This window comes from Cynocephalus volans, chromosome 1 (assembly GCF_027409185.1).
Source record: "Cynocephalus volans isolate mCynVol1 chromosome 1, mCynVol1.pri, whole genome shotgun sequence".
In the NCBI taxonomy this organism is placed as follows: Eukaryota; Metazoa; Chordata; class Mammalia; order Dermoptera; family Cynocephalidae; genus Cynocephalus; species Cynocephalus volans.
This window is the reverse complement of record NC_084460.1, coordinates 118,003,055-118,028,668: the sequence shown is the minus strand read 5'-3', so window position 1 is coordinate 118,028,668 and position 25,614 is coordinate 118,003,055. Positions and strand designations below refer to the sequence as shown.

The window sequence follows — 25,614 nt, the reverse complement described above, 5'->3', positions numbered from 1 at the left end:
TATACGACAGCTGCTAGGGCTTATTTAAATTTTCTTTTACAATGTAGTAATTAAATGAATCCAAAGTCTTTAAGTCCTCCTGGGTAGTTGTCATAATTCTTGAGAGACTCTGACTAGTCTGTTTCTAAGCTACCAGAATATTTATATTTGGGATCTCTAAGGAAATATTATGTTTAATTTCACAAACATTTTGACAGACTGAACTATTCAGAGAATTGATGCTTATTGCAGTTGTGTAGGAAAAAAATGTGCCTCATATCCTGTTACCTTGATAAACTTCTAATAAGTTTTTAGTTGACTGTCTGCTTAGAAAATCTAAGATAGTCTCTTTCAAACTATTGTTCCTGGACCGCCTTAATCAGAATGAGATATGTGAAAAAAATGTATCTATGGCTCCTTAAGTAATTTAAAAAGAGTTGTTCCTAAGATGCTTTTAGCAATCCCCAAATTCTTGGAATAAGTGTATTTTTCTAAAGTAAACTTTGAAGCACATGTTGATTTGGAGATCTATAATTCTGAAAATCAGTGTTTACTTTAAATCATGTTCTGGTTATCTATTGCTGTATAACAAAACAACCTAAAATTTAGTAACTTTATTTTTTTTTAAGTAGCTGGCTGGTACAGAGATTGAGCCATGGACCTTTGTGTTATCAGCACCATGCTGTAATCAATTGAGCTAACTGAACAGCCCCTAAAATTTAGTAACTTAAAACGGCCACTTTTTTTGCTTATGATTCATGAGTCAGTAGTTTAGAAAGGGCTTGGCTGGATTGTTCATCTCTGATCCGTCCATAACTGATTCATAACTGCAGCTGGGATGGCCGATGCTGGAAGATCTGTTGCCATTAAGGTTTCTTCATTCACATGTCTGACATCCTGGCACTCCTGGGTTTTTCTGTCCTCTCTTTACATGGCATCTTATTCAGGGCCTTTCCGTGTGCCTGGGTCTTCTCACAGCATATTAGTTTTAGGGTGGTTGCACTTCCATAGCAGCTTGTTTCTAAGAGTCAGAAGCTACCAGGCCAGTTAAGGGCTATGTCTGGAATAGGCACAACATCAATTTTACTCTGTTCTGTTAGAGTAGTCACAGGGGCCACCCAGATTGAAGGAGAGTAGAGAAATAGAGTATACATCTTGATTGGGGAGTGGCAAGTCACGTTGCAGATGACCATGTGTTGCCATCTTTGGAAAATAAAATCTGCTACGCATTATGTCCAAAAGTGCCTTGGAAATCATGATGAGGAAAATTACTAAGATGCAATAAAATTAGTATATTTCAAGTTAAGGCAAGCTATTTTTGTCTGTCAAGTTGACAATTTTAAAAGTTCCCAGTGCTGTGGAAAGTATAGGGAAATAGTCTTCATACTATTGGGAAGAGTGGTTTGGTACAGCTAAAAAGTTCTGCTACTTTGAAGGACAGAGCAGTTAAATATTTCAGAATTAGAAAATACATATATTTTGATTGGTATTTTTACATTGTGGAATATCTTCTAAGGAATAGTAGGCAAGCATGCAAAATTACATGAACAAGGATATTTATCAGAGCATTAGCTTATTAGAGCATAGAAAAAGTTGTGCAAAATAATGTAGAATGTTGGCTAAGTAGACTACTGTTTAGTTATTAAAATGTAATAAATGCTAACACATACAAAATGTTTAATATATACTAATGTTTAATATATACTAGGACCACTCTAAGTACTTTATATATATTAGATTATTTACTCCTCACAACAACCCTGTGAGGTACATAATATTATCGCCATTCTAGTGATGAGTAAACTAAAGCACAAAGAAGACACAAAGCTGTTTGGTGGTGGTGGAGTGATTTGAACTTAGTCAATTTGGCTCTGAATCTTGAACCATCTTAAGTAGAATCTAAGCCAGGAGTTGGCAAACTATGGCCTGCATGCCTCATGGGCATGCACCCTGTGAAATCACACAGGGACCCACCCTGAGAAAAGGGCCCTGTGCTTGATTTAATGTACTGCTGTCACTATTTTGAAATTCTTAATTTTTACACAGGAAGCCCCACTTTTTGTTGTTTTTTGCACTAGTCTCCACAAATTATGTCATCATTTCTACCTGTGAACTAAGTTTTTGCATTTCTAAAACTTAAGAAAAATGATAATTTCATGACACATGAAAATTATGCAAAATTTTAGTGTCCATAAATCAAGTTTTAATGGAGCACGGCCATGCTTATTCATTTACATGTTATCTGTGGCTGCTTTTTTTTTTTTTTTTTTGCTACAGCAGCAGAGTTTATTAGTTATAACAGGGACTGTATGGCCTGTAAAACTAAAAAAAAATTTGCTATCTGGTCCTTTACAGAAAGTTTATTTATTTATTTTATTTTATTTATTTTTTTTTTGTCGTTTTTTCGTGACCGGCACTCAGCCAGTGAGTGCACCGGTCAGTCCTATATAGGATCCGAACCCGCGGCGGGAGCGTCGCCGCGCTCCCAGCGCAGCACTCTACCAAGTGCGCCACGGGCTCGGCCCTACAGAAAGTTTAAATAAAATTATAGCAAATATAAATAATTCTGCTCTAAATCACTGCACTATTCTGCTTTTCATAAAAGAATGAGGATGTAGATTTCAATTGATGTGGGTGATGTCCATGATATAAGTGAAAGAAAAAATAGATTACAGAATCTAATTAGAATGTGTACTATGATACTGCGTATGTCAAAAGGGATATTTATTAAAAAGTCTGGAAAAACTGTTAGCATAGCACATTTTATTTTTGGGAAATGGGAGTATGCTTTTGGACCTTTTTTTTTTGGCATCTGGCTGGTTTGGGGATCTGAACCTGCATTACCAGCACCATGCTGTCCCAAGTGAACTCACTGGCCAGTCCCTTGGATCTTAATTTTTAAAGTTTTATTTACAACCATCAGTTCTATCAGTAAAAAGTCAAAGATACTAGTGGAGAAAAGGAAAGTTTTTACTCCACTCTTTATTTTAAAAATGTTCAAACTTACAGAATAGTTAGAAGGATCATACAATGAACACCTGCCTAACCTTCATCTGGATTTACCAGTTGTTAATATTTTGGCACATTTATTCTTTGTGTCTATCTCTTTATCATATACACACGTGTGTAAATAGTCTATTCATGCAACATGTACTTTTTTTTTTCCCTGAATCATTTGAAAGTTCAGTATGCATCTCCTAAAAATAAGAACATTCTCCTAGATAAACACATTTCTAACACTAATAGTAATTGCAGGTTCATGTTTTCCCATTGTGCCAATAATGTCTTTTATAAGTTTTTTTCCTTTCAATTCAGTATTCAGTCAAGGTTCATTCAGTGGGTTGATTTTTCATTACCTTTAGCCAAGTGTACATCCTTGATTCTTTTAATTCATCATCTCTCATTGTAGTGATCTAATCATTAAAAAAATTTTGGATTATTATGGGGCTAGGAGCGGTCTTAGTTATATCTTAGGTCTTGATTTGGGTAAGGGCCAAAGCATGCAAGATATTGTACAGTTTTAAGGATTTTGGTGGATAATCATAAAAACATAGTGGGAACCTCTTAAAAAGATGTGTTATGTTTAGATTTGCATAATACATATAACATTAGCTATCAGGCAAGATGTTTTAGTGTATCACAATTTGGAACGAAAAGATACAGCCTTGAACAAAACTAACTAAAAATACATTCTGAGACAAGATTGGAAAGTCAGTCATGAAATGGGTATGAGATATTATTAAAGAATTCTTTTTAATATTATTATTATTATTATTATTTTTTTTTTTTCCAAAAGATGACCAGTAAGGGGATCTTAATCCTTGACTTGGTGTAGTCAGCACCACACTCATCCAGTGAGCTAACTGGCCATCCCTATATGGGATCCAAACCCATGGCCTTGGTGTTATCAGCACCACACTTTCCCGAGTGAGCCATGGGGCCAGCCCTCTTTTTAATATTATTATATATGATAATGAAAAAGAGGTTCAGTTAAAAAAAATCCTTATTTGTTAAAGATCAACAAAATAATATAGTGTGTGGGATTTGCTTTAAATTTCATCAGCCAAAAAAGGGATAAGACTGTATGACACAAGAATGGCAAAGTTTTGATAATTGTTGAAACTAGCTAATGGGTATATGGGAGTGCATCATACACTTCTCTGTTTTTGTGTGTTTGATTCATTTCATAAGAGGTTAAAAGAGACATAACCACTGAAACCTCTTTTTTTTTTGACAGCTGACTGGAATGGGGAACCGAACCCTTGACCTTGGTGTAATAACACCACTGCAGCACTAATTCATTACTAGTACTGCTTTACTATGATTCCAAAAGATATAAACAATGGCATCACTTTTTTTTTTTTTTTTTTTGTCTTTTTCGTGACCGGCACTCAGCCAGTGAGTGCACCAGCCATTCCTATATAGGATCCGAACCCACGGCGGGAGTGTCGCTGCGCTCCCAGCGCCACACTCTCCCGAGTGCGCCACGGGCTCGGCCCATGGCCTCACTTTTGATTAGAATCCAGCAGCTGTATTCTGGTCACAGGTGGTAGTAGCAGTCATGGCAGTAAAAGTATGACAATGTTATGAAGTAGAATTTGATCCTAAGAAAGATAACAGATGACTTGGTGTCAAGACCTTTGCCTTGTATACTATGAATGTTTTACTTTTCTTTTTGTTTATTTTAATGTTTAATTCATCATTTCAGAAGTCATCCATACAGTCAGATAGATGATTTCTTAACCAGAGGTGCACATTAGCATCACCTAGGGAGCTTTTTTGAAAGTACCTTTGTGTAGACTCTGCCCTAGATCTACTGAATCAGAAGGTTTGGGGGCAAATGGGACCTGATCATAGATACTTTCAAAAAGCTCTGTAGGGGATTCTGATGTGAACATTTGTTTAAGGACCACTGCTCTAAGAGTCTTAGAATGCTTCTTTAATGTGTGTAGACAGACAATAATAAAGCACAATGATTTTCAGTCTTTCCCCTCTCTTTTTAACCTGATGGTTACAGGCAAAGCATAGTTTCCCACTGGCTATCTATTCTATGGTTGCTTATTCTGTTACTGTAGAATGAGTAAATTATGCAAAATTGCAGTGGATAGCTGTTAAAATGTTTCTGGCAGGCAAACGATGTGATAACATTTGTATTCCAGTTATAAGTAACAAAATTATTGTGTGACAACTCAAACTGACCTCAATAACCACCCCACTGTAGGCAGCCTCATTGTAGCAAGTTTGTAGGTAACCTGTTTCCTGGCTAACCCAGTGCTACCTATTATTAATTATATTGTATTAACAGTAGTCTTCCTGAGATACTAATCTCATAATTTTTACTTTTTATTCACAAAATTCTCAATATCCTTTTGGATAAACTTTGCTACGACGGCCTTCTAAATTACTCCCTCCAATCTGCCTTCTACTCTCCAATAAAATTGTCTTTCATGTCACCTAAACTTTGCCAGTGACCACTTCAGACATTTATATGTATTGTAACTTCAATTTGCAATGCCCTTCTCTTTTTTCTGCTTTTAAAAAAATAGTGAAGCTTTATTTTTTCTCAGAAAAGTTTTAAAAACAATTTGTTAGTTGGAAAAATAATACAGTACAAACATTTAAAATAAATTCTAAGTGATAACAACTTAGTGTTTATGCTTTCAGATGTTTTGCTCTATTTATGTTAACATATGTTTTTCTTACACAAATGGGATTAGGTCATATTTAGTTTTCTTCACTTGGCTTTTTTTTTTTTTTTTGCTTAACAACGTAATATTCATCTTTATTCGTCAGTATGTCTAGATCCACCATACTCTTTTAAATGGCTGCATACTAATTATTGAATTGCTGTACTGTAATTTGATTAACCATTCTCTTGTTTTTTTTTTTTAGTTTATTTTTTTCTTATAGTTCTCTCTATGCTCCTTGTATATTTGCCTTCTTGCATCTGTAGCATAAATTCCTAAAAAGTCATAATAATTTGGGTCAAATAAAATATACACTTAAGAAATTTTAGAGGATAGCGCTAAATTTTGCTTGAGTAAAAGAAGACAAATGAGGGGGAACTAGCCCAAGAAAATATTAGTGCTTTCCTTCTTTTCTGTGTGTGTGTGTGTGTGTGTGTGTGTGTGTGTGTGTGTGTGTATCAAAGTATCTCTTTTTATTTTTAAATAAATAGGGTTTTAAATCAGGATGAATGTTTAATTTGGTCAAATGCCTTTTTATAATCTGAGACAATTTTCTTTTTCTCCTTTGACTTATTACCATAGTAAATTAAATTAGTGGATTTCCTAATATTTAAATATTATTACAGTACTGTAAATAATCTTCATTTGAACATAATTTTAAAAAACACAGCTGGATTTTATTTGTTAATATTTTATGATTTTGCATTGATATTAGTAAGTTAAAATGAATTTATTGTTCTGTCTTAGATTTTGGTAATAGTGTTGTATTGGCTTTAAAAAATGGAAAACAAAAAGCCTCTTGGTTCTTTCTTCATGCTGTGGTATAATTTGATCGTGAAACTCTCATTCTTTGGTAATTTGTCTTGAATTCTGTCCTCCCAAAAGATATGTTGAAGTCCTAACCCCCAGGACCTCAGAATGTGACTTTATTTGGAAGTAGGGGTATAGCATATGTAATTAGTCAAGATGAAGTCATACTGGAGTAGGGTGGTTTCTTAATTCATTATGACTGGTGTCTTAAGGGGGAAAAGGCTGGCTGGTTAGTTAGCTCAGTTGGTTAGAGCATGGTGCTGATAACTACTACTAGAAGCTAAGAAAAGGAAAGGATGGAACTTCCCCTACAGGTTTTCAAATCTGTACAATGTACAATCATATGAAATGTTGTGAATTTTTTGTTTCTTAATTTCTCAAATTGATGCTTTCTTTTTTTTAAAAAAATTTTTTAAAATTTTGTTAATATGGTGTCCTACAATACATATAAATGTTTGAAGTGGTCACTGGCAAAGTTTAGGTGACATGAAAGACTTTTATTGGAGAGTAGAAGGCAGATTGGAGGGAGTAATTTAGAAGGTTTCAGAGGGAGCATGACAGCACTTTGATTTTAAACTTCTAGCCTTTAGAACTTAGAGAATAAATTTATGTTGTTTTAAGCTGCCTTGTAACTTCAATTTGCAATGTCCTTCTCTTTCTTCTGTCTCTTAAAAAATTTTTATGAAGCTTTATGTTTTTCTCGTAAAAGTTTTAGAAACTTCAAAAACATTGTTAGTTGGAAAAATAATACAGTACGAACATTTAAAATAAATTCTGAGTGATAACAGCTTAGTGTTTATGCTTTCAGATGTTTTGCTCTATTTATGTTCACTTACGTTTTTCTTATGCAGGTGGGATTAGGTCATATTTAATTTTTTTTTAACTACCTACCCAAACCACTTTTTGAGTTTATAATTCTTCCTTTTATTGATATCTGCTTTAGTTTTCACAATTCTTTTTCTACTTATCTTAGAAAGAAACAAAGTAAATCTAACTTTGAATTTATTTACAATCCTTTGTTTAATATTCAGTAAAAGTCTTTAAGGATTTAAGTTTTCCTCTGAGATTAGCTTTTGTTGAATTTCATAGATTTTTGGTGTGAAATGTTTTTGTTGTTATTATTTGTTACATTTTCGTTATTATTGTTGTAACTGTGTAGTTTCGCTTTTCTCTTTAACCCAAAATTGTTTAGGAGAGAATTAAAAAATTCCTAAGTGATTGGAGCCTTTCTGTTTACTTCTGTTATTTTTAATTTCATTACATTGTGGTCAGTCAGTTTGATTATTTCTATTTATACTTTATGAAACTTACATTTTCTTTGTGGATTAATAAATCAGACTTTTAAAGTGATCCATAAATGTTTAAATAGAAGGTGTGTACTCTGTTTGCAGGGTATAAATCTTAGCTGATAGCTTATATGTCTATTGGATCAATCTTATTAATAATCTTATAAAGTTCTTCTATTTAGACTTTGCAAAAGAAAAGCTAAGTGAACTTGGAGAAGTAGCAATAAAAAATATCCAAAATGAAACACAGAAAAAATAATTTTAAAAAATGAAAAGAGTATCAGTGAGCTGCAGGACAACTTTAATAAACATGCAGTTGGAATCCCTAAAGGAAGGGGATGGGAAAAAAAAAAATTTGAATAAATAATGGCCAAAATATTCTCAAATTTGTGGAAAAGTATAAATCAGAAGAAGTTCTAAAAACACCAAGGACAAGGAGCATGGAGAAAATGGCACCAAGGCAAATAATCATATTGCTCAAAATAATGATAAAGAGGATATCTTAAAAGCTGCCAGGAAAAAAAGACACTTACGGAGAAGCAAAGATAAGGATGACAGCAGATTTCTTGTTGGAAACAACGTGAGAAGACAATAGAGCAATTTTTAAGTTTTAAAAGGAACAACGTTTCAACCAAGAATTTTATACCCAGCAAAAAAATCACTAAAAAATGGAGGTAAAATAAAAATGTTTTCAGACATATAAAAGCTGAAAGAATTCATCAGCAGCAGAACCTGCATTGTAAGAAATGTTAAAAGACATTCTTCAGGGAGAAGGAAAATGATACCAGATGGATCTATACAAAAGAATGAAGAGTACTGAACATGGTAACCATATGGGTAAAAATACAATCTATTGTTTTTTACTTAAATCTTTCTAAAAGAAAATTTACTGGTTAAACAAAAATTATAATTATGTATTTTTGGGTTTATAACATGGCTATAAGCAAATTATGTGACAAGAATAGCATAAGGTCCAGGAGGGAAGAAATGGAAATATACTGTTGTGAGGTTCTTATTCTATATATGAAGTTAATATAATATCACTTAAGAAAAGACTGTGATAAGTTAAAGATGTATACTCTAAACCCTAAAGCAATGGTTAAAAAAACAGACTTAGAATTAATAAGACTATAAAGGTGATAAAATGGAATAATTAAAAATAACCCAAAGGAAGACAGAAAAAGACAAAAAAAGGAACAAAGAACAGAAGAGACAAATTGAAAATAGGTTGGAAAGTGTTAGACTTAAATTGAACTATATAAATAATCACATTAAATTTTTTCCTCTAAACACTTCAATTTAAAGGAAGACACTTTTTAAAAAAGTAATACCCAGCTATGTGATGCCTATGAGAAACACACTTTATAAAGACTCAAATAGGTTAAAACTAAAAGGATAGAAAAAATAAACCATGTTAACACAAGTCAGACAGAGGAAAGCATACGAGGCTATATTTGTGTCTGACAAAGTAGATTTCATAGCAAAGAATTGTACCTGGGTTGAAGATCATTTCATAATGTAAAATGGTCAGTTAACCAAAAGGACATTAACATTATCAAATATTTATGTCCTTAGTAACCCAGCTTCAAAATACATAAAGCAAAAACTGATAGAACTACAAGAAGAGATAGACAAATCTGCAGTGTAGCCAGAGATTGCAATATCCCTCTTTCAGTAATTGATAGAAAAAGCAATAGATTAAGTAAAATTATAGAAAAGTTAAAAAACACTTTCAACCAACTTGACCTGATTGATATTTATAGGGTACTACACCCAACAACCTTAGAATATACATTCTTTTTACATGCATCAGGAACATTTATTATATTAAGATAGACCATATTCTGGGACATAAAACAAGTCTGAATAAATTTGAAAAAAAAATCAACTTGTACAAAGAACGTTTTCTCACCACAATGGATATAAATTAGAGATTGGTTATTGAAAGATACTGGAAAATCCCAAAATATATGGAAACAACATAAGTCATTTATAAGTAACCTATGGGTCACAGGAGAAATCAGTAGGGAAACTAGAAAGTATTTTGAACTAAATGAGAATGAAAACACAGCGTTATCAGAATTTGTGGTTTGCTGCTAAAACCATCTTTAGGGAAAATTTATAGCACCAAAATACCTATAGCAGAAAAAAAGAAGGGTTACAAAGCAAGGAACTCAACTTTAGAAACTAGAAAATAAGAGTAAAGTAAACCAAAGCAAGCAGAAAAAAGAAAATAAAAATCAAAGTGTAGGCTAGTGAGATAGAAAACAAAAACAATATAGAAAAGCAGTGAAACCAAAAACCTTTTTTTAGATCAATAAAATCAAGAAACCTCTAGCCAGAGAGATCAGGAAGGAACAAAAAAGAGAGAGAAAAGACATTAATCAGTACAGATTCTACAGGTATTAACAGGGTAATGAGGTAATATTATGAAGAACTTTATGCCTTTAAATTTGACAGCTTAGATGAAATTAAAATGTTCCCTGAAAAATACAAATTATGAAAGTTCACTCACGAAGAACTAGTGCCATGCCATTATGTTTTTATAACAGATTAGCTTTTATAATTTAAACAGAATAAGTAAGTAAGTAAGTAAATAAATAAATAAATACGTGCTCCATCCATCCATCCATCCATCCATCCATCCATCCATCCATCCATCCATCCAATAAAATGTTTATTTGGCAACTAACTGAACTAGTGAAAAATAGTTAAATGAACCATGGTCTCTGCTTTTGAGGCCTCTCAGTCTAGAAATGATGAGCAATAATTGAATTATCATTATATTGAATGTCAAGTACTCTATTAGAAGTGAGCACAGGGTGCTTTGTGGAGTTGGTGGTGGCGGCGTGCTCATTCTGCTAAGGAGTAGAAGGTGCTTCAGTGTCACCAACTATTCTAGGTGGTTTGTAGTGTGAACAATGTCTTTAGGGCCAACCCCATGGCGCACTCAGGAGAGCGCGGCGCTGGGAGCGCAGCGACGCTCCCGCCGCGGGTTCGGATCCTATATAGGAATGGCCGGTGCACTCACTGGCTGAGTGCCGGTCACGAAAAAGACAAAAAAAAACCCCCAAAACAAACAAACAAACAAAAACAATGTCTTTAAAACTCTGAGCCTACTAATCAGGCTCTTAAGTTTGTATTTTTCTGTGTGCTATTTATAGATCTTCTAAAATTGCAGGGTTTTAATGGAGATAAAATACTGTGAAAAATGCTTCTCCAAACACATCTGGTTTATTTTCATTGAACAGTTCTGTCATTCAGCAATTTACAAAAGTTTTTTCCAATTCAGGATTCTGTGATTCTGGGGTTATTGCTCATTTCCTATGATTTTTTTTCCTCCTCATATTTCACATTACTATTGTATATTCTTCTGTTTCGTATAACAGATGTCATATGATGCACAAAGGTGCCATGCATATTGTAAAGCACAGGAAAATATAAGGCAGAATTGTTTTCATTATGTATTAATATGGATGTTTGGTTGTTAATGGGAGAGCCTGGGAAAGTTATAGATGTGATTGTTGAGCAGCCTATTATATGTCGTGAAGAGAATCCTGAAAGGCTGATTTTCAGGATGTTCTGTGCCTCAAGTACCATCTCCGGTTCCTGAAAAGGGTAATTGGGAACAGCCATGAAAGTGGGAATATGGCAGGTCTCTGATATAATTTTTGACAATTTTTCTGGCCTTGGCCCTAGACATTCCTACCATCTTGCTTCTTTCTCTCATTAAGAGTTTGCTGATAGTCCCACATTCTTTGAAATATTTGGTCATCCTGCCAGTATTATCAGTCACAGTGTTCTTTCTCTATGGGAATCTCCTCTTCCCCTTTTAAGAACCATGAACTTTACTAGTGCTCTCTTCTCCCTAAAGGCATGGCCCATGACACTCCACTAATAATACGGTTAGTGCTGAAGTTTAACTGCTTTGGTTGAAAATTTGAATTTAACCCTTTAAACAGTGATGAAAACTTCTTTATTTTCCTATCATGTCAAAACCTACTGCAGTGATAAGAATTCTTAGGAATAGAATGATGTTGTAGAAAGTCAATTTAAGATGAATTTTTTTTGAGGGGGATCCTCCTGGGTTTGTTGTAATTTCAAGAGAGAAAGATCTTTATCTCTTATTTATCTGGGCATAGTCGAAGGCAACATTGTATTTTATAGACTAAGTTTGCTGTTGTTTTTTCCCCCTTAGCTTAACTCTTTTTTCTTTTCGTGGTGGTCTTACCCCTCTTTAGATGACTAGTGCCTTCATTCTAGTTTTACACCTTTTATGGTGAAAACTGGAAAGGATTGTTAATTGGTCATTCTTCACGGTTGATTTATTGATCTCAACATAATAAATGGGCCATCTTGTCTTCTACCATCCTTTCCTTATGGCCCAGTGGAATGATGTTGACTTCCACTGTAACTATAGTGCCATCGCACCTGCTTGAATATTCAAACTCTCTGGATAAGAAATTGAGGCTGTTAGAGGAAGAGGCTGAAATGGAAACATAGCTTTCTAAACTAGTACTGATTTTTTGGGAGGAAGAATTATGGAATAATTTTGTATCTGATCAAAATAAAACATTGCTAGTATTTCCTTAGACTAGTTTCCTGTAAATAATGAATACTTGCTATTATTGCACATGGTAAAAATAACTTTGTGTATAGCTGCTATTTGCTATGCAGAGCAAATTCTGGAAGTGACTTTGAAATCATATATCTGATAAGGTGAGAAGCTGGAGCCCTAGGAACAGAAGGTCCTGTACATCTCTCCTTTTCCCACCCCAACTTCTGTGTGCAGGATCATGGTCTGGATAGTATTTCAAGAGTGTTACCTTTTTTTGTTTGTTTGTTTTTATCCCAAGCTGGGAATTATAGGGTTATTGACGTCTGAGTAATGAAATGACTTAAGAGCGTGGTAGTGGTATTCATTCTTCTAGACCATACTGCTTGCACCTCAACTTTGTGTTGTGGTTGGTTGCTTTTTCAATTATACTCATCCCTGGCTCTGATGGTTTTACTCTGGATACTGTGTATAGATGGAAGAGAGAACTTGAGGGGAAAAGAGTTATGTTTCTTTAGCTACCGTTTTTTTTTTCTTCAAGTTCTTTTCTCTCTCAGAAATGGCAGAATAATATTTACAATCTGTTAAAAAAATATAATGAAGCTTGCACAGAAAGATACAGGTGTGGATGAAAAATAAAATCTTTTTTCCTCCAAAATGTTAAGCTAAGCAAGTCAAACATCCTTGTATATTTACAATCTGTTAAAAAAATATAATGAAGCTTGCACAGAAAGATACAAGTGTGTATGAGAAATAAAATCTTTTTTCCTCCAAAATGTTAAGCTAAGCAAAAAAGCTTTAAAAAGCCCACTATTTTCATCTGTATTCATATCCCTTGCCTTTTGAGAAGTATAGTCAATCCTTGAACAACAGCATGGGGTTTAGGGGCGCTGACCCCTGCACAGTCAAACATCCTTGTATAGCTTTTTTTTTTAAAAAAACAAAACTTTTATTTTGAGAAACAATTGTCATAAAAAGAAATCCTGGAAGGACTGCATCAACATGTGAAGAGTTTCATTGGGAAATGGGATTACAGGTGTTCTTAAGAAAATCTTCTTTGTTTATATTGCAGTTTTTTTTTTATTTTGATAAAATATATATAACATAAGATTTGCCATTTTAACCATTTTTAACATACAATTTCATGGAATTAATTGCATTCATAATGTTGTTTGATCATAACCTCTATCTATTTTCAAAATATTTTCATCATCCTAACCATAAACTCTGTACCCATTAAGCAATAACTAACTTTCCATTTTTCTTTCCCTCCAGTTTCTGATAACCTCTAATCTACTTCTGTCTCTGAAATTTTTTTCTTTTTAATTTATCTTTTCTCAATTGACCCATGATAATTGTATATATTTAAGGAGTATAGTGTGATATTTGGTTACATTTATACAGTGTGCAATGATCATATCAGGGTGATTAGCATACCCATCACCTCAAACATGTGTCATGCTTTTGTGTTGGGAACATTCAAAGTCCTCTTCACTAGCTACTTGAAGTTATACAATAGTTTGCTGTTGACTATACCTACAGTGCTATAGAACTATATATATTATATGCTATATACAGTGCTATATATTAGATCTTATTCTTCCTTTCTAGCTACAATTTTGTATCCATTGACCACCCTCTCTGTATCCACCCCCCTTTTACCAGTTCCTAGTTAACCACTATTTTACTTGCTACTTCTATGAGATCAACTTTTTAAGCTTCCACATATGAATGAGAACATGCAGTGTTTCTCTTTCTGTGCCTGGCTTATTTCACTTAACATAATTTTCTCCAAGCTCACCCACATTGCTGCAAATGGCAGATTCATTATCTTTTATGGCTGAGTAGTATTCCAGTCATTCATTGATGGACATTTAGGTTTGTACCGTATCTTGGCTATTGTGAATAGAACTGCAATAAAAATGGGAGTACAGGTATCCCTTCAACATGTTGGATTCTTTTCCTTTGGATAATCCCAGTAGTGGGATTGCTGGATCATATGCTATTTATATTTGTAGTTTTTTGAGAAATCTCCATACTGTTTTCCGTAGTGGCTCTACTAATTTATATTTCTACCAAAGATGTATAAGAGTTCCCCTTTCTCTCCTACTTTGCCATACTTTCTGTGAAGTATGTCTTTGGTAGGTTGGTGAGAATTGCATTGAATCTGTAGATTGCTTTGGGTAGTATGGCCATTTTGACTGTTGATTGTTCCAATCCATGAATATGGGATGTCTTTCCATTTTTTGTGTGTGTCTTCTTTAGTTTCTTTAGTCAGTGTTTTATAGTTTTCCTTGTAGAGATCTTTTACCTCCTTGGTTAAATTTATTCCTGGGTGTCTTTTGTTAGTTTGTTGCCATTGTAAATGAAATTACTCTCTTGATTTCTTTTTCCCTAGTTCATTGTTGGTGTATAAAAATGCTACTGATTTTTGTATGTTGATTTTGTATCTTGCAACTTTACTGAATTTGTTTATTAGATCTGGGAGATTTTTGGTAGAGTATTTAGGTTTCTCTCTCTATAAAATTTTGTCTTCTGCAAACAGGGACAATTTGATGTCCTCCTTTCCAGTTTGGAGGCCTTTTATTTTTTTCTCTTGCCTAATTCCTCTGGCTAGGATTTCCAGTACTATGTTGAATAAAAGTGGTGATAGTGGGTCTTCTTGCCAAGAGAGGGGGCTGGCCAGCCTCTTCTTCCATAGTGGGTGAGGTCACAACATGGCCCTGCTGAGGTGCACTGGCCAGCTGCTTCTCAAGTGGTGGGTGAGGTTATGAGGCAGTCCTACCAGGGGTGAGGCGGCAGAGCTGCTTTTCAAACAGTTGGCAAGGTCTTGAGGTAGGACTGCTGAAAGGAGGGTGGGCAAGCTGCTTCTCAGGTGGTGGCATGTGTAACTTTTGAGTCCCTGGAAACCTAACTACTAATAGCCTACTGTTGACTGGAAGCCTTACCGATAACATAAATAGCAAATTAACACATATTTTATATGTTTAATGAATTATATGCTGTATTCTTACAATAAGGTAAGCTAGAGAAAAGCAAATGTTATTAAGAAAATCATGAGGAAGAGAAAAATACACTTACAGTATAGTATATGTATTTATTGAAAAAATTATGTGTGTAAGTGGACCCATGCAGTTCAAACCTGTGGTCTTTGAGGGTCAACTGTACACAGAGAAGACTTTTGAGAGAGATGACTGAAACTTGTTAATATAAAATCTGGTGAGGGTTTTCATGACTTACACATTTTTTTTTTCTTTTTTCTAAAACTCTGTTGAAAGCACAAGTGTGGGCCTAGAGGAAATCTTACTTGGGAGAGGAAAATCAAATCTATGTTCTAGCTTTCCTTTGAATGCTTATTCCAGAATAATAGAATGTTAGATCTTGAAGTAATGTTAAAGATGTCGCAGTCTGTTCCTCACCTTTGATGGATGAGAGAACTGAGGTTTGGAGACTTTAAGTGGTTTTCTCAGGGACTCATATTAGTTGATAGAGAGTTAGACTAAAATTTTGGTTCCCATTTCTAGTTTGTTTTTCCTCTACTCTTTTCTCATTATGGGACTGAATTTCTTGTGAATCTTGTCAGGTTTGCTTAGTAGAGAAATCTGAGCAAATAGTAGCAATTATAACATTTCTAAGATAATATTTGGCAAAAAAAGACCTTTTAATATCATCCGTTGAGACTTCTGAAAAAAACAAAGGCAGAGACTTTTTAAAAGGTGGTTTATTATTTTTATGTAATAAATAAACATTTAGAACCTTAGCTTCCCTGCATACTGTTTGCAATATTGGTTCTCCTGTTTGTAGGCTCTTACAGAAGTTAGACTCTACCTTGATAACCCTGGAAACCAAGTGGATTTTCAAATAGTATTTTGTCATATTATATAGTCCTCTGGCCTAGGTTAAAGTTATGAAGAAGCTAGGAGAAGACTCCAGTGTGTATTTGACATATGGTTCATGGAAGGGAGCAAGAGTACTGAAGTGTTTTCTCTTAAAGGAAATTAGATTTGGTGTTTTATTTGATCATAGACCTGTTGTAACTTATTTCCCTCCTTTTTGAAACCATTTCAAATTCTTGTTGGAAGTATGTGATTACTGAATCTTATTACTGTTTATTTACTGTGTGGCCCCATAAAATGAAGACAAAAAGATTGTGTATTTTCTTTAACACTATAAATATGAGGGTACTCCAAAAAGATCATGAATAGATTTGTATTATCTTTTAATTGTATTTTTCTATGAAATTTTTGAAGTATCCTCGTAATTACAGTTGGTATTCACTGATTATTTACTGTCAGACACTGTGCTAAAGTTTTAATATGTATTTTATTTATATTTTAGTTTTTGGCGGTTGGCTGGTATGGGGATCCGAACCCTTCACCCTGATGTTATCAACACTGCACTCTAGCCACCTGAGCTGACCAGCCAGCCCCTGAATACTCTTTTAAAAACAGTAGTTTAAAAAGTTTATTATTACACCAGGGATAAGCAATTATCTGGGTGGGGAGAGTTCTATTTTTGTGCTTTTTATAGAGTTTCATTTAATTTACAGCCAAAGTGAACACTATGTGATTAGAAGTGTCTCAGTGTTAACACTTGCTGCTGGATTTTTTGTTTGTTTGTTTTTTTGGCTGCTGGCTGGTGCTAGTTTTATTTTTTAACTGTTTTCTGAGTTGATTATAAAAAAACTGTGGTGCAAGAATAGGTAAAAGAATGAAGGTATTGTTACTATTAAAAATAAAATGCCTATTTTTCTGAATTCTGGGCTTGTTCAGCTTCAAGTTCTAACATTTATTTTCTTTTATGTATTTCTTAAATGGATTTCATTCATGTTCTTATACATGATCTTTATAGGGGTCAGCAAATCTTTTCTGTAAAGGGTCACGTGGTAGTAAACATTTTAGGCTTTGTGGGTCTTGTGGTCTTTCTTGTGAGCACTCAACTTTGCTGATAGATACACTGTGAAAGCTGCCATAGATAATATGGAAGTGAATGAGCTTGTCTGTGTTTCCATAAAACTTTATTTGTAGACACTGAAATTGGAGTTTAATGTAATTTTCCTGTGTCACAAAATATTTTTCTTTTAATTTTTTTCCAACCACTTAAAAATGTGAAAACCATTTTGGCTCTTGGGCTGTATAAAAACAGGTTACAGGCCAGACTTGACTTCCTGTTAGTAGTTTACTGACTCTTATATCTGCTGATTGCCTTCTCTCTTCTCTCCTTTCTTTTAACACAAGGCCCTTATTATTTATTTTCTGCTTTGCTTATTTTGCTTCTTAATCATGTATTTTATTTCTTTCATTGTTAATGTGTGTGTAATTTGATTTTCCTTTTATAAAATTTTAAGCTATTGAGGTCAGGAGTCTATAATTTTGGCATCTTTAATGCCTTGCACATTTATACAAGTTATATGCTTAGTAAATATTTGGGAGAGTTGCAGAGAAATAATATCTCTTATTCAGTATTTGAAGTACTGTTGTATAGATTGCTTTATTTCATTTATTAACTTATTTATTGAATACATGTTCCAGAATGGTTTTATCGCCTTAATGAGTAGAAGTAGTGGGGAGTCAAAACTCAGAGTGCCAGGGGTGAGATAAAGGAGAGAAAGAAGCTGTTAACTGATCATGTACTTTGTGTCTGATTCTGTGGTCAATGATTTGGACAGTCCTTCATTTAATCTTTACAACTCTTTTAAATAGATATTTCTGTACTCATTTAATAGATGAAAAAACTTCGATGTTTTAAGCTTAGATAAGTGGAGCAGAATTTGAACTAAGACCAAATGCTTTTTATATTAAAAAATATTCAGCAATGAACCAGGCTACCTTAGACATTAGCTATTTGCCTGTTGCCACAAATTTTCACATGTAGCTTAGATGATCAATGACAGATTTTTTTAAAAGGAGAAGGTGGAATATTGAATTGAAGGACCTTCAAAAAAAAACTTTCAGATTCTTTGAATATATGATTACAAAAGGCTATATTTTTAAATGGCAGGTAGAAAACAGACACTTTTTGTCTTGTACATACCTTTCTTTAAAAGTATTGTTGGTGATAATACCAAGGTCACAGGTTCGAATCCCTGTACTGTCCAGATGCCAACCCCCCCCAAACAAAAAAACCCATAAAGTTTCTATCAAACTATAAGTATGTGTTTAGTAGAAAGCAGTGATTAAATCTTAAACTGGTTATTTCAACTGTTTTGCTTGAAAGAAATTGAAAACTGAATCAAGATAAATTAAATATAGATTAAAAATGTAAATGAAGAGAGTATCTGACAGCTAAACACCGTTGAGTTTCTTCTTTGACTCAGCATACACTTTGAGTGTCTGCACAGCAATGGAGAGCTCAGACTAGGGAGAAAAGTGAGCAATGATAGAGATAGGCATCGGGTGCAGGGATATGCCATCCAGCCTGAGTGGGTGAGGAGAGAGGTTCCAAGAGGACCCACCTCTTGGGGAGGTGATGTCTGAACTTATTTCTTTAACCCCTTTATTAGCTTTAAAAATTACTTAAAAATGGATTGGCAAGCTTCCAGCCTGTTACAAAGAGATATATTTGTTCTCATGTGTAAAGTAAATTTTAAATGATGAGTAGGTGAATGTAGTAAAGGTTAATGTGAAGGAGAAATGTTTCCTAGGTTATGGGAACAATGTATAGTTTGAAAAACACTGCCAAAGAAAATGACAAACTTTTTGTTGGGGAGAAGTATTTTCATTCCTATGCTGTGGAGATATAGTACCTCCCATTTTCTTGAACCATATGTAGAGTATCTCATTTTATAATAGGCGTCTCTTTACTGAGTATATTTATTTTCTTATTTTGGAGATCTAAAAACTTATTAAAAATAAATGTTACCAAATGGAGAAGTGCAATCACAAGCTGATAAAGTGATTATTCAAAGGTCATACAGAGGTGAATCTTTCTCTTAGCTTTGCTGCCTAACTGAGAATATCTTACTCACTGTTCAAAATAGCTTTTTGGGTGGCTTATCCCCCACTATTATCTGATTAAAATAAATTTTATTTAATTCTTAAGATAGTTATTGGATAATTGCTAGTTTATCAAGTAGGTATATGAAAATGGTACAGATGACCTAAACTAGATGAGTTACATTTTGTTATCAATTGCTTTTAAGTGTGAAATCTTATTATCCTTAAAGCTTTTAGTTACTGCTATTTTGTTTCAGGCAAATTTCCAATTTTGGGATGTTGCCCTGTAGTATGATATTAAATGCTAACTAGTCCTATAATTTTATCACTTCCTTTTGTCAGTAAGATTATCTGGCTTATTTATTTTTTGATTTTTATATAATCTAACCTTTGCTAATTTTTCTGTATAAAAATTGTATTATTAGGAGAAGAAGTGAGACTCAACTTTATTAGTGTTAGGTGCTGATTTTTAAAAAATATTTTGGAAACAAAATGATGCATTAAACAAGGGTAATATTTTTCTGATAAGTAAATATTTCTACAAGTAAAAGCTGTTTCTACAAGTAAAAGCTTTTCTTTTGGTTCCCAGTAATGTTTTGTTGTTTGGTTGCACATGCTTTCTTGTCTAGAAATCTGATTCTTTGTAAGGCTCAACTTTTAGAATTTCTTGTTCATTAAAAAAATATGCTTAACTGTTCTCATTAGTGTTATTAATTTGAATTATATTAATGGTTTGAATAAATCAGCCTAATGTGTTTTCTCATTGTCCTAAGCAATAATTGTATTATCTGTTGTATTGCATGATTATAAAATATTCATACTTCATTCTAATATAATTCTTTATGTAAAGTGTAATTTTTAAAAATTAGTCTTGTTACAAAAAGATTAAAGGGTAATTTTTAAGCATCCATATCTATCTTTTCAATTAGAGTTATTTTCAAGAGTAAATTATACATTGAAACAAATGAAATAACTTATTTTATAATTAATTTTTCTAGGGCTGCTTTGGAAGAAGTAGAAGGAGATGTGTCAGAATTGGAACTAAAGCTTGATAAGGTAAATTTTATGTTTTTAACTTTTTAAAACATTAATTCTTACAGGCTGGCCGGTTTGCTCAATTGGTTGGAATTTGCTGCTGATAATACCATGGTCCAGGATTCTTCCCTGTACCAGTCAGCTGCCAAATAAACAAATAAACAAACAAAAAAAATTAATTTTTCTTTTTTATAAATAACAATTAGTATCTATAATACTAGGTGGTTCACATTACTTTTTAATCTCTATGAGGGAAGTGCTATTATTACCTGATTTTACACATGAGGAAATAAAGGCTAGAGACATCAGGTAGCTTGTTCAAAGTTGAAGTGCTAGAGCAAGAATTTGAATCCATGTCTGATTTCAAAGCTCACTAAATGTCCTTTAAATTATTGGAAGTAAAAAAAAAAAAAGAAAGAAAAAACAGTACAAAAGTTAAAAAAAAATTATTCGAAATTTGTTTTTGTCTTCTCCATCAAAAAATTTCTTCTTTTTTATGCTTAATGTATTTTATACATAATCTGACCATTCTTGTTTATAAATTTGAGTGTGCCCAGGTACATATATAAATACAATTAAAGTGTTTATTCCATTTTAAAGCTATAAATGTTTAATATATACTTAATAATTGATATGGTTATATTCTGTGTAAGGGTAAATGTACATTGATTTTCACTTCCTATATTAATTATTGTTAATTTTTGTGTGTGTGTCTATCCAAGAAGCATTGTCTGCTATATACCAGGCAGTAATATTATAATGAGTAAGAAGACATGGTTTCTGATTCATTTGTTCAGATATGCTTCTGTAACCACTGTTCAGTGAAATATCTCTCTTTAAATTTCTGGAGATAAGTCAGATGCATCTATTTTAATACCTTGTCTGAATGTAATTTCCTACTTATATAGTTATTATTGTCAGTGGTATTGCTGTGTAAAGCAGTGCTTCTCAATCCTTCCTATGCATAGGGATCACGTCAGGATCTTATCTTGTGAAAATACAGATTCTGATTCGGTAGCTAGGGGTAACTGAGATTCTGTGTTTCTAACCAGATTTCAGGTGATACTCATGCTCTTGGCCCATGGACCACACTTTGAGTAGCAAGGATATAAAATGTATTAATTAGGCTGAGAGTTTTCAAATGTTTTGAAATCACAAAACATACATACACATGTAATATGTATGCATACATATGTATATAATATGCATGCATATAGTATAGAACATGAAGCAGTAGTATTAGGTATATAAAACAAATTAATTCAAAAATTTAGAAAATATCTAGTAATAAATTATTTCTGTATAGTATTCTGTAATGTTTAAAGCCATGTAATACATAGTATCTTTTTGATTTTTACAATAATCCTGTGGGGTAGGTAGGACAAATGTTAGTATTCCCATTTTATAGATGAGGATACCAAAGCCCAGGAAAGCGAAGGAGACTTGCTTCAAATCACAAAGTTAGGCGTGGCAGAACCAGAGTTAGAACCCTTATGTTTTTATTATTAGTTCAGTGCTCTTCTTGTGCACCACTGTACTTCAGGATTCATGTTGGGAGAGCACATGCCACTTCAAAATTTCCTGAGGAACACTAACAAGCTTCCAGGCAAGTGTTTTTAAAAAGTTGACATTTTAATTTTGGGTAAGAATATTATTTTCAAATACCTTCCTTTATTTTCTACTTAAAAATTATATGTATGGGCATTTTATTATTATTATTATTATTGTTATTTTTACTGTGAGTTATTACATTTATTTTCAAGTACTCTTTGAAACAAAGTTTTAAACCCTTGAGGTAGACAACATAGAAGGGCAAAGCTTTTTTAAAAAAGAACCACAGAGTGGTATAATAAGGATATCTATCCTTTTTGGGTAGAACTGCATTTAAATCATATGAAACATGGGTGAGGAGAACCTCAAAATTTAAAGTACCTAAACAAATAGAACCCACTGACAATGTTTAACTCATGATTTTGCTTTTATAAATGGCTCTTTTTTTTTCTTTATATCATTTGGTTGGGGTCGGGGCACATTGGGTGGAGTCTTAAAACCAAAAGATTAAAATCTAAAATAAGTTATTGGGGCTTGCTGGTTGGTTAAAGTTTGGATTCCTGTACCAGCCAGCTGCCAAAAAATAAACAAAAACAAAACAAGTTATTAATAAATTGCCATTCAGTACTGAAAACTCTAAGCCCATTCTAGAGTTTGTCTTACCCAAAGAACTACCAAGGGCATTGTGGAAACTTGACAGCTTTTGAAATATCATCTATCTCCCTCTTCCCCTGAAAGTTCTATAGTTACTTTTATATTTCTCTGGTTTAAGACCTTGATCTTTTATAAAGTGTACCTCTCCCAAATTCTTAAGCAATTATCTGTCATTTTTTACTTTAGAGCTATGGAGAGTTAGCATAGAGAAGAGAGACTGAGAGGAGCAAGAAATGGTTATTATTGAAGGTGATGGCATTAAAGGACTAATAGGGAGGAGGGCTTTCCCCAAAACTAGTTTGTGATTTCATAACTTTGTGCATGGCAAGTTCCACCTACAGTATCACTGTAAATCATTCTAGTGACAGGTTAATGACTTAGCTTATATTTAATTTGCTTATATTGTATGTTACCAGTAGTTAAATTCTTTCTGGTGAATAACGCTGCATGAATGGCATTGCTCTACTGGGTCCAATTATTTATCCATTCTGCTGGTTGTTCTGGCATTAGATATAATTTCTGTATCTGTTGCATCTTCTGACTGGTATGCTTCTCTGTTTATTGAGCAGATACGCTTTAAATCTCAGCTCAAGTACTAGCAAACTTTGGCTCTTTTTCTTGTATTTTATTATTTCTTGCATGTACTTCCATTTCAACTATTATAATATTGCAATTTTTGGTTTGTAGCATAGCTTAGTAGTTGAGAGCACAAAGCCTGGAGATTCTTGTGTTTGAATCTGGCTCTATGACTTACTAGCTGTATGTTCTTGGGCAAGGTCCTCAGCCTTTCTGTGCCTCTGTTTCTTCATCTTCAAAGTGGGGAAAATAAGAGTATCTATCTCATAGGCTTATTATGAGAATAAGGTGAGATAATGCATGCAAAATGCTTAGCACAGTTCTAGGCTCATGGTAAATTATAAATAAAAATTAATGATGCTGCTTTCTCTTCCACAGACTGTTAGCTCCTCGAAGACAAGAGGCTGCCTTTAAAAGAAAAAAAATCCCTCATTTGTTGTGCACTTATTATGTACAAAGTCACATGTTTTACTTATATATTATTTCTATCCTTTGCAACAATGTTGTACAGTTTGTATTATCATCAATTTGCACATAAGAAAGTGAGAATTAGAGAGGATGTTACCTACTCAAGGATAGTCAGTGAGTAAGTTTGTATTCCTAACATCTGGCATAGTACCTAGGACATAGTAATCACTTAGTAAAAAATTGTTGAATGAATTAGGGCCACTAGTTTGACGATTTTAACTGAATTGACATTCACTCTTACTCTTAGGTAAAAATCTTCCATCTTTGTAGGCTTATATTGTTCAGTTATAGTCTCATTCGTCACCGTCATCTAATAAGGATTTTGACAGATGGCAAAATCTCTTTCTCTCTCTCTTTCTCTCCCTTTCTCACTCCCCATCACCGAATCAGTCCTTTCTCCTGGATAGCTTCAGTGTATATTTGGTTCTGCAATATAGCTATTTCATTTTCTCTCTAACTCCTGTGATAGTGACCTCTATTCTGATTCTGATTCTTTTTTTTTTTTTTTCTTTTTCGTGACCGGCACTCAGCCAGTGAGTGCACCGGCCATTCCTATATAGGATCCGAACCCGCGGCGGGAGCGTCGCTGAGCTCCCAGCACCGCACTCTACCGAGTGCGCCACGGGGTCGGCCTCTGATTCTGATTCTTATTTTCAGGACCATATTCTGTGCCTCATCATTCACAGTTCTAATCTCTGAAATCTGGAATGCTAATATCCTACTTTCTTACTTGAGTCTTCAGTCCTTCCAGTTCTCAGCCTCACTACTGCTTCTGTTCCTCAAGCTTACCTAGATCTCTGATCTTTCGATCCATCTACTTGTGATATTTCAGATTACTTATATTCACTTCCATGTACTTCTTTTGGTAATTTTTTTTATTGAGATAAAATTCACCTAACATAAAACCCGTTTCAAAGTGTATAATTTACAGATTTTCAGTATAGTCACAGTATTGTGCAACCATCCTGCTATCTAATTCCAAAATATTTCCATCACCCCCAAAAGAAACCCTATACCTGTTAGCAGTCACTCCCTTTCTCTTTCCTCTGGCAACGTTATCTACTTTCTGTCTCTATGAATTTGCCTATTCTGAACATTTCATATAAATGCTATATGCAACTTTTGGCCCTTTGTGACTGGCTTTTTTCACTTAGCATAATGTTTTTAAGGTTCAGCCATATTGCAGCACGTATCAGTACTTTTTATGGCTGAATAATATGCATTGTATGGATATGCCACATTTTGTTTATCTGTTCATCTGTTGATGAACATTTGGGTTGTTTCTCTTTTTTGGCTACTATGAATAATAATGCTATGAACCCTTTCAGTCTAAATTTTATTACATTATTATTTCTCTTCAAGGACCTTCATTTCCCTACTCTACACAATTCTCACTATGTTAAGTCTAGCCATCTATATTATCTGCCCCATATCTGGGCTAGAAAGCCCTACAGGAGAAGTTACACAATTGGTGGAGCTACACATTCTTGGAATTCTTGATGCAAAGTAATTTTTTCAAAACCCAATCAAGGTTTCTCTCTTGTTATCTTTCCCAGCTCTTCAATACTTCACTGTTTTCTCAAGATTTACCACTTTGTTCTTTATTCTTAGCAGATGACCTTGCCTTTTTCTTCTGCTTGGTGAGAATGACTTTATTTCTTGCTCCTCAATCTAGAAACTTCACAGAATCTGTTCTTATCTTTTTTGTTTTCCTCCCGTTTGAGTGATAAAAGTATCCCTTTTCCTATGCAATTCCAAACTCACTACCTCCTCAGGACTTTGCTTTAGTTAACTCTTTCCTTTCCCTTCTCTACCATCTCTGTATCTTAAGTAGATAAAGATGTTCAAGTTTGTTTCTTACTAAATTTGTTTCTTTAAAAAACCTTTAAAAAGCTGAGAAATCCTCCCATTTTACAAGGAAGCACAAATCTCTATTGAGTAATTACTATGTGCCAATGACAGTTTGTGCTAAGATCTTTATGTGCATTATTTTGCTCCTTTATAGTAACCTTATATGGTTTAGTGCCATTACTGTGTATCACACAGAAGAAATGGAAGTTTGTTGAATTAAGGTCACT

The 25,614-nt window shown here is 33.7% G+C and overlaps 1 protein-coding gene across 1 annotated transcript in view; it reads left to right on the top strand.

The window, feature by feature from the left end:
• The window catches only part of ACAP2 (ArfGAP with coiled-coil, ankyrin repeat and PH domains 2), a 125,827-nt gene that overhangs the window by 18,624 nt on the left and 81,589 nt on the right, over nt 1-25,614 (top strand). The window contains exon 2 of the mRNA XM_063099010.1: nt 20,251-20,308. Within this exon, the coding sequence (XP_062955080.1) occupies nt 20,251-20,308 (58 nt within the window). The remainder of the gene's footprint in view (nt 1-20,250; nt 20,309-25,614) is intronic.